Here is a 12218-nt window from a genome sequence, read left to right as displayed (position 1 = left end):
AAATCAATTTATTTTTTACCAGAAATATTGCTATAGTTAGAGAAATTATCACCAGCTCTTGCTTGCCCAAAACTTTATTTATTTACTAAAAAAACTAATCTGAAATAGGGGGGCTCAGCACTGGCACTCACTTGCCTGAAAATTGATTTATTTTCTATAGAAGCCTAATTAATACGTTATTACGCTTTTTATTTCTAGTACGTGCTCGCTTGAAACCTCATTAATTTTTTATAACAAAACTAATATGCAGTTGGGCTACTCATTGCCATCACTTGCTCGCTCAATAGTTAATATCTTTACTACAAAGTGTAATCTACAGTAGGGCTTCTTATGGTCATATACTGCTTACCTAAAACATGATTTACTTGTTATGAAAATAAAAGTATTTTACACTTAACGCTACTCATTGACATTGCTTGCTTTCGTAAATAAAATTTTCGTACACAACTGAAAATTAGGTAGGCTATTCATTGCCAGCATTTACTTGCCTATGAATTGAATTAAATATTGTACACAACGAAAAAGCTGTAAAGCTATTTTTTTTCAACATGGGCTGACCTAAAACTTGATTTATGTAACACAAATAAAAAAAAAATAATTAAGCTACTCATCGACTGAACTTACTATCTATAATTTTTTATTTTATTCATTTATTAATTTTTTTCACGAAACCTAACAAACCCAATGAAATATGCATTTTTTATTTAAAGAGAGTATAATCAATAATTAAAAACTACAGTTCAGGAGAAGAAAAATAAAATAGTTTCTACCGTAATAAAGAAGATCTTTTTTGAAAAGCTAACGTAAAAATGAGCTTATTATATTATGGTGTGCATTGATCACAGTATTTCCACAGAAAGGAATTCCCACAGTTCATTTTAAATACAGCATTCAGCTAACTGATGGTGGCATACTTACAACCTAAAATCAAACTCTAATGAAGGAATTATTCGTAGAAAATTAGGCTGAGGGATTTTTGTAGCTTTGTAGATCTTTAAAAAGTTATATTAATGATTATTACATGTATATCCTAATAACAATAATAATTATAATAATAATTAAAATACTAATAATAATAATGATTATAATAATAATAATAAAAATAACAATAACTATTACACAGCCCCACAAAAAAGAGTTACTCAGCTGACAGGGCCGTGTTTGTTACATATTTTTTGGTCGCTGAAGTCGATCCCAAGGTCTGTTTTATTTTAACACCCTTGAGTATTTTTATGACTTAAAAAAAATTACCCTAAAAATACAGTCACTTCTTCTAAGACTAATTGATTGATCTTACAGTACAAGAAAAATGTAATTAAATAAGATCCATCCCTTCGTCCCAGGAAACCTAAATCTTATATCATTTGAACGTCCTAATAACCAAACCTTATAATTCCATACCTCGGAAAAATCAATAAAATGTATTTTGAATTGTACCGTATTTGTAATACGTTTAATAATATTGTATTCTTGGAAAAGTAACTCATTAATTCATAAGCACAGAAGAACCAATTACCGCTTTATTTATAAGCCCCCTTGTTCCGAAAAAACTTTAATCCCATAATATCTGAAAAAAACTGTCTAGTCTTGAAAATTAATTTAAAACTTACTCAAAAATGTTAAATCGATCTATGGATCCAATAACTGAAGCATTTTTGTTTAAGTTCATTCTTTAGAAAAAGTAAATTTTTTCATTGGTTGTTACCCTTTCTTCGTACGACTGGGCCCAAGGCACTTCCAGGTGATAATGGTGTGAAACGAAGTAAGTCTGTAATCCTGCGCACAGTCGGTAGGTCACAGATTATTTGCAGTCATAGCAGGCATATAAAGAAAATGCATTACGATGCAGAGATTTGATTCCTAAGTTGGCTGGTCAGAGTGGGACCATTTATACCAGCGTATACTTATGAAAGAGAGATATACTATCAGCGTCCTCTATAGAAAACTGCACGTGCACATTTTTGCGGACACCTGGTGCTCTGACGAAGCATGTGGATAGATCTCGTATGTTCGTCGTAGCATGCGGTTGTACTACATATGTGAGAGTAGCCTGCTTGGCCCTTTTTTGCACTTAAGTTTTTATGTTCAAATATCACCTTATTAACAATTACAATGAGTTTTTGCTTTCCCACAATCCACAAAACTATTTCTTGTACAATAAAATGGTGGCAACATTTACCACTGGAATATTGAGAAACAGTTCTTGTGAAAGTGTACTGTTATTCATTAAGTGTGCTGTTCAGTAATTAGAACTTGAAGAGACTATGTGGCCAGTCTCTTTGATACTACTGCAGCATTAGGAAAATCCTACAAAAAAATTTGAAGAAAATAAATGTAATGTCATGGGGTATCATACGATACTGCTATTTTTAAGCTTCTTCACTAACATTTTTAAGAATAAAGCATGCTTCTGATGCAGAAACTGCAATCTGCTTCTGATGCAGCGTATGCTTTTACGTGTCAGAGCCAAAAAATGACAGCAGAAGAGAAAAATTTTAGCATTATCGAGAACAGCATATGGCTTCTCTACCATAATGGTATCATCAATTCTAATATCCTTGGCAGCATAAGAAATAAGATGAGTAAGTTTCTGCTTTTGTCTTTCAGTATAATTTACTCTACTAAGTACTCGACTGCTTCCTTGCAGTTTTTCTTAGATCCTGGCAAACCAACCAAAGTCAAGTTTTGAGCCATAAGACAGTAAAACTTAATAGTAAAAAGCTCATCATGTGTAATTTTAGAGGCTTTGTCAATATCTAGTATGCACTAGTTGAATTTTTTATCTGTACACGAATAAAAAAAATAGCAGATCTATTCGCATAGGCATGTTTTTGAACAAGTTGCTACTTTTAAACATAGCCGATATACAAATTTTTTACTTTTCCAAGACAAGAATCTATTGCTGCTGTCTTCATGTATCCAATATTGCTACAATCATAGTATATAGCATTTTTAAATGCTATTACTATTAAAATGCTTTTTTATCACTAAGATATTGATGATCCCTTAAAAAATGATAAACTAATAATTTTCAGATTAACACCAAGCCCTTGGGTAGTAAGTAAATTAGTCATATCATGGACCTACAGCCATATATGCTAAAAATTGGAGACACCTGTACTGTATCCATGATATATATAATATATATATAATCTTTAAATAAGCAGTCGTTCCAGAGCAAAAGCAGTCACCATGGCCTCACCAGTGCATCAGGTATGCTTTATAAAAAAATTGGATCTGTGTATGTGTCAATCATTGCTTTCATAAAAAAAAATAACTCTGTTATCCACAGATTGTTTTTGTTGCTAAAAAATTTAGATTCTCCTGAGTGACTAAATTTTTACTAGAAAAATAAACACTTACCCCATATACCCGCATGTTAATTTTTTTATGCATAGCGGGTTAGCTGGAGCGGCTGCATCATCACTTCTAATAGAAGGATAAATCAGCAAATCCAGATAATACCTGGATTAGCACCTAGTTGAAAGTTTCTTGGCTATTAGTACTAGGCTATATCGACAACAACATAATCAATTTGTAGTACCCGGTAAAGATCCTTTGAGCCCAACACTGCACCATACTCTCACAGCCTCTTTCAGCGATCTCTAGCAACCATAGTGTCTTCGAAGCTAAGGTAGTCTTATTTAACCATGATAAAAGTCTATGAAAATCAGAAGTAAGTATACATTTAACTCCTCCCCTACTTTTTTACACCTTTTCGACATTTAGAAAAGTTTTAGAATGCAGACTTGCGGTGATCAGCGATCTTGACTACTCACCGTTGTTTACACATAGCATCACGTTTATGTTTAATTCAATCAAGAATAAATATCCGAAGCTCTGATAAGTCCTTTAGGTCCGTAACATTACGTGTCTTTCCTAAATGCAAGAGAATAAGAATTTCTTGTGTATAATAAATAACGCATTTTTTTATTTATTACCTGTTCTAAGAAAGCCAGAAATCTCTTTGTAGATAATTCAAAAATAAGAAAACATGTTACTCCTCAAAAATGAATGAATCTCAGCAAACCAGCATTAAATTGATCAAAATTATGTACTTACATTTTTAATATTGTTTGTGCTTTATTCAAATATACACTTCATCATTTTCTAAAAGTATAACATGTCTTTTCTTATAAGTCATGTTACTTTTACGTTAAGACTTAGTAATTTACATACTTACAACCAAATGTTTATTTATTTAGCTTTCCTTGATGATAAAATAATAACAATATAGTATAATGCACAAGCGCCTTGAATTGTAGAAGGGCTAATTAAAAGAAGTTGCGCAATTTTTTTACAGTAGAGCGTAATTAGCTTTTGACGTCTTTATCATCGTTTATAAACTTTTTCTAAAGACGTGTAAAGTATATTAGTGGTTTTTGCTAAACGAAAATTGAAGTTTTTAGTTTAAGCGTTAGATAACATAGCTGAAGTATGCTTTGGTTTTAGGGTTGTTGTCTCTAAAGTCATTGGTTGTAAGTGCCATGGAGTGCATAAGTTTATAAAACATTGTTCAAAAGCTTGCGTTAGTGAATATACATATGTTGTTAAAAATTAGATTATTAGGGTTTTAGTGGTTAAAAAAACAATTTTGAGACAGTGCGCTTGTGTTTTAAAGCTGGTCTGTTAGCCATCTTTGGTAAAGTTACCATGGGTTACATAAGTTCACAGAATTAGAAAGAAGAACTTCTGTTATTATTACCCCTATATCAACTATAGAAGAATAATTGATCCTACATCTAAATTCACGATAATATCATTTTTTGTAAGGTTTAAGCCTACAAAACTCTTAAATTAAGAATTTTCAGTTATAATTGTATTGTTTCCATTGTTCTAATGATTTTACAGTAAATATTTTTTGGTAAAGCTATGGAACTTGATTAGGAAGGCCAAATTTATTTGAAAAGCATGTGCATACCTTCAAAGTTATTTATATTTTCCAATGAAAAAAATTTAGTACCTAAGTTTGATTAATAGTAGCACAGTTGTACTCACAGTTGTCAAAGCTTCGTTGGAGGCACACTAAGAGTGTCTGACAGTGTACCCCTGATGCCTCGTTATGTTTTATCAAACAAAGCATGGCACGATATTAATGACGATCATTTTGCTTATTCACTATTAAAAATTACTTTGAATGTTAATAATGCTTACAAATTTAAGATGAGAAAAAGAAATTCTTTACTCACGTAAAACAAAAAAAACTAGTTGGGATTAAATTGTGTTCTGCACTCACTTAGCATTAAAAAAAAACAACCTGAAGCTTTATTTTTTTTCCTCACTTATTTCGTAACACTTTGACGCTAGAAGATTTTAAAAAAGGCATGATTTTAAGAACTTTCTGTTTCTCTTAAGGATTTACAGTAATTCTTATATTTAATAATTCTTATTTTAAAATATCTATATGCTACCCTGGTATAACACGTCACTTAATTATTACATCTTATTTAATGAACAATGTAAAATTTGTCTGTATTATATACTCAATCGTTTCCCAGTAAAGTAAGCATTAAAATTTTATAAACTTATTTAAACACTATTATCACCGTATTATTTGTTGCAATTCTTTTGATAACAGCATTAGGTTTCTTAAAGAATGGTAACGTTAATAACATTTGTAAGTAATTATTATAAATAACCACTTAATTGAAAACTTAGGTTCTACGTATGTTGTTTAATTAATTGTGTTTCGATTTCTCAATAAGATTGATTACGTAACTATCATCCAAAAAGTCTGAAGCTTGCTATGTAATAATTTGATAATATTATCCAGCAACGTGTAAATTATAGGTATTTTTGTGGACAAAGTAAAGTATAAATTAAAAGTAATGTACCTACCAAGGTAAATAGGTTTTAAGTACTCGTTAGCAATAATTAAATTATCATCTTAAATGATAAGTTGCAAACTAAGAAAACTAATTTGTTAGTTACTTGTTTTATCAATAGTAAACTGTATATTTTTGTAAAAACTGTTAAAAGTTCTCAGCTATTTCTCAACAAACAAAATGAACATATAGAGTTATATCGTCTTTGTAATGTAAATAAAATAAAATATCAATACGAAGTCAGTTAAGGCAAAATTCTTGCAAGCATTTCGTGGCCAAGTCATACAAACCAGGACTTTTAGGGTTTTTCATAGGTAAACTGAAAATTTCTTTACAGAACTACCTATTTAAAAGGAAAATAGTACTTGCTACAAGTATTCACATAGATAACAGTATTAACTGTTGTCTTATATTGACTTTAGAGTAATCTTTAAGCCATTATTGATGATTAGCTAGCAGTATCTGCTCTGATTAGTGTACAACATGTTAGAATAGTAGATAAATCTTTTTTTTATAGATAAGAGTGGTTTTCTTTATCACTTACTTAGTTTTTTAAATGATGTCGTGTCAAAATTTTGTTGACAATTTTTGTTCGTTATTTTCATCCCCACAAGTGCTCTCGTGTAGGATTAGGAACATCGTTGCGGTCAACCTTGTAAGATCTTGCGACTGCGTGCGCGCAAGCGGCGGCTAACTAACGATCATAGAAGTAAGTTAAGTTTAGGAAACTATTAACTATATAACCTTGTAAATGCGAATCTAAAACCTTATTATTTATGCTATTTGTAAAATTAACTATTTCTGGCTTTTCTAAATTTATTAAATCATAAGATGAGACATAACTTGGTTGTTGATTAAATGTATTTTCTTAATTCAAAAACATTTTAATTACTAAGTTATATAAAACATTTTAAGATCTAATAATCCTAATTGGTTAACACATCATTCTTACCTTAATGAATAAATTGAATATCGAGAAAAAATGAAATAGACACTGTATGATAAAGACCTTTAAAAGGACGTGAGATGAAAAGACGAATAAGATATGCTACTACCGTATGACATAAGACATATAATCTAACAGTAGATCAATGCCAGCACAGCGTGTAATACTCTATACATATCGCTCGGTGAAACCAAACATCACAACGCCGAATCAATGGTTTCAAAAAAAGTATACTGTAAGTAAAAGCAAATAAGGCCTTTGGGCTGATGGCTGGTTTCTGACAAACAAAAATAAAATTTATTTGTTCGTAGAACGAATCTATGAGTTCCACCCTTCACTTATACAAGTTCGAACGTATAAGAACCTTGAAGTTATTCTAAATCTAAATTTCCAACATACTTTTAAATAACAAAATTCTAAAAACTCACTGATCGTCGCAAAAAAAGTCGCATTTGAACAAAAAATAGATGAATTTTTTATGCTATCAATAGATATTCATGTACTTGTTTGTGTGGATTTTATTAGTTTATTACTAATAATAATCAAAAAATAATTTGAAAGTCTTTTGTGATGTAGTTAAAATTGTACTTAATCAAGTAGTTATTTAGAGTTATAATTAAGTAGTTTTACTGTTCCTTGAGTTTTTTAACGCTATTATTGAAAAAATTGTGAGAAAAAATGAAATAAAAATTGTGTCGCAGTGTATCAGTAGTGGCCTTGGTTGCACAGTGGTTTGGAAGTGATGTAAAATAAGGTTCTTTTTTCTGTGTAAGTCATTGTTAATAAAGTATTGCAGAGCCTGTTTGGTACAGTTCTCAGAAATGACTGTTAAATAACACATAAAAAAAGTGTACTAATTAGTTTTTAATGCTTACAAAACTGGAAAAAAAATTAGTCAATCATACAAATAAATGTGATATCGCATATCAGATGAATTGCAATAGTTGTAGCATACTACACAGAGCAAGCATCTAGGCATTGAAAAACAAGAATTAACGAAATTAAAAGTAACTGTTAATATTTGAGACAGTGATTGGTGTTTGCAAAATTTTTTTTGACAAAATCACTTAAAAATGTCAGCAATGTAATAGTCGTCGTCCCTCTTAAGGCCAAGGTTATTTACCTTTATCCGTATTATGTACATACACATATGTATATCCCCACCGGAAAAAATTAATGTAAAAAAACGTAGCGAACCGTAACTTTTCGTGATGTAGTGATGTAGTGTATAGTTTAGTGGGATTTTGGGCCACAGTTACAGTTTGTTTCGTTTTGTTATGCTTATTTATAGTCTACTAAAACCCAACACATTATCTTACAACTCGTTACATTTTATAATAATTCTAAAAAGACATTTGAATCTTGTGAAAAAGTAACTGAAGAAAATTCTAATAAACTGTAGGAAGTGGTGTCATCTGTAATATTTTATAACAGCTTACAGTTTTTTGTAGTTTATAACACTTTTTTTACATTTTGTTATCATTAATAGCTTTTAGACGCATTTCCTTACATTTTTAAATAAAATTTTCCTCAAATGAAAAAAAGTTAAGTTAATATTACAAAAAATTTTACTGTTATAGTATGTGGTAAATCATATCAAAACGTAAAAAAAGTGTAAGATAACGTAACACAACATAAAAAAATGTAAGAAACGTTTGCAATCCATGAGATTATTACAGTTCCTGACATTTTCTTACATTTTCTTGCGGGTTACGGCATATTATTACACATATTTACTTTTTCTTACATTTCCAAATTTCCACTGGGGTACCAAAAATGTAGGAGCAGTGCCTATATGAATCTTATGCGAAAAGGTTTGAATGTCGTATTTACTACTATACTATCATGCGTGGTACTTGTAGTCATTCTCGTGTGACAAGTGTAAGTGTTAGCAATAGTGCAGATTTAAAAAAAAATTTCACTGTTCATAAATAGTTTTTTTACACCAAGGTTTACTGTTTACAATTTTTTACCTGATGAGGGCCTTGTTATTTTAGAATTGTATGTGCTCAAACCGTGTTAAATATTAAATATCAATTTGCTATATTAGTACGAAGTGAGTCATTATTTTTTAAATCATAATTATTATGTTAAATCAAAAAAGAGTGATGATACGCACTTTTAATTTTTGAAATAGAAACTGATGTTTCAATTATATGAAAAGCAAATAAAATTTTGTATTCAAATGAACCGGAGAAACGTGAATAAATACATGTTTTTTTTTTTTTTTATTATAGTGTACTGACTACTATGGTATGTACACTTTCTTTATTCATTCAACATTTTTACATTGTCTTTTTAACATGTCGCTTTTACATCGTGTTACATTTCTCTTGTTTTTCGCTTGTAATTACATTTTTTGTTTTATTATTCGCATATATCATATCTTTTTTATCTCCCCGGTCACGCAGGACCGGTTATCGAGAGCTCGTCACAATTCTTTATTTTTCAATCGCTTTATTGTTAAGTATTCTTTTCATCTTAAAAACTAAATCTTAATTCCTAAGTCGGTTTCATGAATTCGATACCCAGCAAGAACCATCAGAAAAAATCTGAGAACCCCGACCGGGAATCGAACTCACGACCCCGTGAGCTGTGTTGTTTCGGAGGCTAGCATTCTAACCACTGAGCCAACGACAAGCTCATAAATACATGTAAGTAATAATGTGAGCGTAGTTTTTAAGAATAAAAAAATTGTGTCACAGAATTTCTATATTTTTTATGATAAACTAAAAATTGATGATGTCAAGTCAGTCTTAAAATTATAAATAAAAATAAAAATACTGAAAAACTTTGTTATCGTATGTAAAGCAACAAAACATAGTTCAAATAGTAAGTAAATTGCATGTGCAGCATACAAAGTTGAAGCACACTAGTAAATACATTCTGATGTAATAGGTTCTTGTATTCTAAGTATGTTTTTAATCTGTTAAACATTATATGGCTATGTACGAAGCAGAACTAATTACATCCAAACTTTGTGATGTTAAGCTTGCATAAGACTTATGAAAAAAAATGAATTTTTGGCTTTTTCAGATGGAACTTGTCGATCTGATGAATTCACCTGCGATAATAAGCACTGTATACAACGTCAGTGGGTCTGTGATTACGATAACGATTGCGTTGATAATAGTGATGAAAAGTATTGTAAACTATCTAAGTGTCTTCCAAACAAAGAATTTAGTTGCAATGAAAACTACTGCATAAAATTAAATTGGCGCTGTGATGGAGATTTTGACTGCCCGAATCACTCAGACGAAGAAATGTGTGCCAATGATTTTAAAACTAATCTTTTTCCATTTTGTAATAATATGGAATTTGATTGTGGAGATCGTATGACATGTATACACAAAAGCTGGATCTGTGATGGAGATGATGACTGTCCTGATGGGATGGATGAGTTATTAGATAAATGTTCAAGTACAGTTTGCCAATCGACCAACGTTTTCTGCAACAATAAAACCTGTACATCAGGTAGTACACTTTTTTAGAATCATGATACAGTAATAATTTCTATTAACATTAAAAAGCTGATGCCTTTAAATTTAATATGATTTATAAAATAATCTAAAGAAAGATTTTTATCCTGAAAAGATTTCGGAAAGTACCAGTATTATGTGTTGTTTGAGCCATACGAATAGGTGAGCTCAGAGCATGATGTGCTCATTGGAAAGTAAAAAAAAATTCACTTTCTAATATATCAACATTTTAATTTATTATATTGCAAGAGAATTATTACAGTCGGAAAACTTGAAACATTATGACAATATTTTTTATTGACTTGTGTGTTAGTTAAAAAAATTTGTTTATTGTAACATCTAGGACATTTCTAAACTAATGATGATGTGTCAATGGATGCATGTATATATGTACGTCTTATTTGTGCTTCTCTGAATCTTCATCTCGGTTGACTGTGAGATAAACACAGTAACGTTTTGATTAGAGATGAGTCTTCAGATTGGTTGTACCTCCACCTTTTCTTATAATACTGCTACAAAGCTTGTATTTTCCCAAAATACTACTTTCCGTAGAGAACTGAGCCCACCAGAATTTTTTTTCTTTTTTTTTTTTTTCATACTCATTGCTCATGTACTGATATACCGTTAAGTGAACACACATTACCTTAAATATAGTACAACCCTTAAAAATATCGGTGTTTAAGTACTTGTTTTGTCATTTATAATACATTTATTAGAAGCATGACTAAAACAGGGCTTAATAATAAAATTCAATCTGACAATTAACTCAATACTAAACACTTGGGCAGACAATTTAAACACCAAACAAAACATATGTACCTTTTCATTCCGACTCACAACGTTCAACGTAGGGTAACGTCCATTACAGCAATCAAGTCTTGCTTTCTTGTTTGTCTCTCAATCACTCCTAAAATAACTTTAAATAACTTAATCAATCTCTTGAATATCTACGGAGATACAGGGCCACCTGACTTTATATTTCCCTAAGGATTTAGAGCCACTTGACTTATAGCCTAGCCTTGTAGCCATATGGGCTATGGGGCAATATACATACATATCTACTATCACCGAAGCCAGGCCCTCTTGGCTCACCTGCTCTGACTCTTGCGTGAGTACCAGATCTGCTGCACTCTTTTTCTCTCCCACCTCTATTTGTATCCAAGAAGATTTAGTAATACTCTGATCTTTAATCATTTTACCATTTTCGTCAAGTTAAAATTATTGTTACAATGAATAGATTTTTGGTATTTTTGAATTTGATCACTCAATAAATTTTCTTGGATAGTAACAGTTCATTGTTAGGTATAAATCATAAGGATAGCATAAAAAAAGGTTACTTTAGTAGCATTAAAAGTTTTTATATTAATAAATTTACTAAGAACTTTATTAAAAAGACAAGTATGAAAAAAAACATCACAGTTCTTGTTAAAAATAATTTCTTTACAAAATAATATTACGGATTTCTTAATAAACTCATTTCCATCTTTTTTTTTGGATATCAGCAAATATTTCCAGAATTTCAATTGTTTTAGATTATCTGCTTATATGCCTTATCGTGCTTCTTTAAAGGAGGATTCCAGTTATCTTTGTCGTCCTTAGTACGATATTTCCTGCTGCTTTCCTCCAATTTATTTGGTAATATGAAGAATGGACCCGTTTTCATGTTGACTACTGAATAGTTACAAGTTGAATAAAGCCTCAAATAATTTTTGTATTTGTTTTATGAGAAGCAAATTTCTATGATGTTTTTAATATTGCACATCTTTGTCAGAGCCAACAACATCTTCCTCTTTCGTACAAAAGTAAGATTTTTTCATTCGATTGACATTATGACATTAGGGACAGCACACATGAATCAATATTCAATAATGAAAAAAAGTATTTACGGATCAATACAATAATGGTGGGGCATAATGTAGCCAATGTCTGGAGGTAAAATTTTAAATACCCAGTCACATTGTTAACTTT

At 30.5% G+C, this 12218-nt stretch overlaps 1 protein-coding gene across 1 annotated transcript in view; it reads left to right on the top strand.

The window, feature by feature from the left end:
* The window catches only part of LOC149374067 (low-density lipoprotein receptor-related protein 2-like), a 645855-nt gene that overhangs the window by 84602 nt on the left and 549035 nt on the right, over nucleotides 1-12218 (top strand). Inside the window, exon 3 of the mRNA XM_089594970.1 lies at nucleotides 9808-10245. Coding sequence (XP_089451096.1) covers nucleotides 9808-10245 — 438 coding nt within the window. The remainder of the gene's footprint in view (nucleotides 1-9807; nucleotides 10246-12218) is intronic.

Source organism: Copidosoma floridanum, unplaced genomic scaffold (assembly GCF_036245765.1).
Source record: "Copidosoma floridanum isolate Cflo_tuat_1 unplaced genomic scaffold, Cflo_Japanese_pri ptg000022l, whole genome shotgun sequence".
Classification (NCBI taxonomy): Eukaryota; Metazoa; Arthropoda; class Insecta; order Hymenoptera; family Encyrtidae; genus Copidosoma; species Copidosoma floridanum.
Note: the sequence above shows the minus strand (reverse complement) of the source record. Positions and strands in the feature narration are given on the sequence as shown.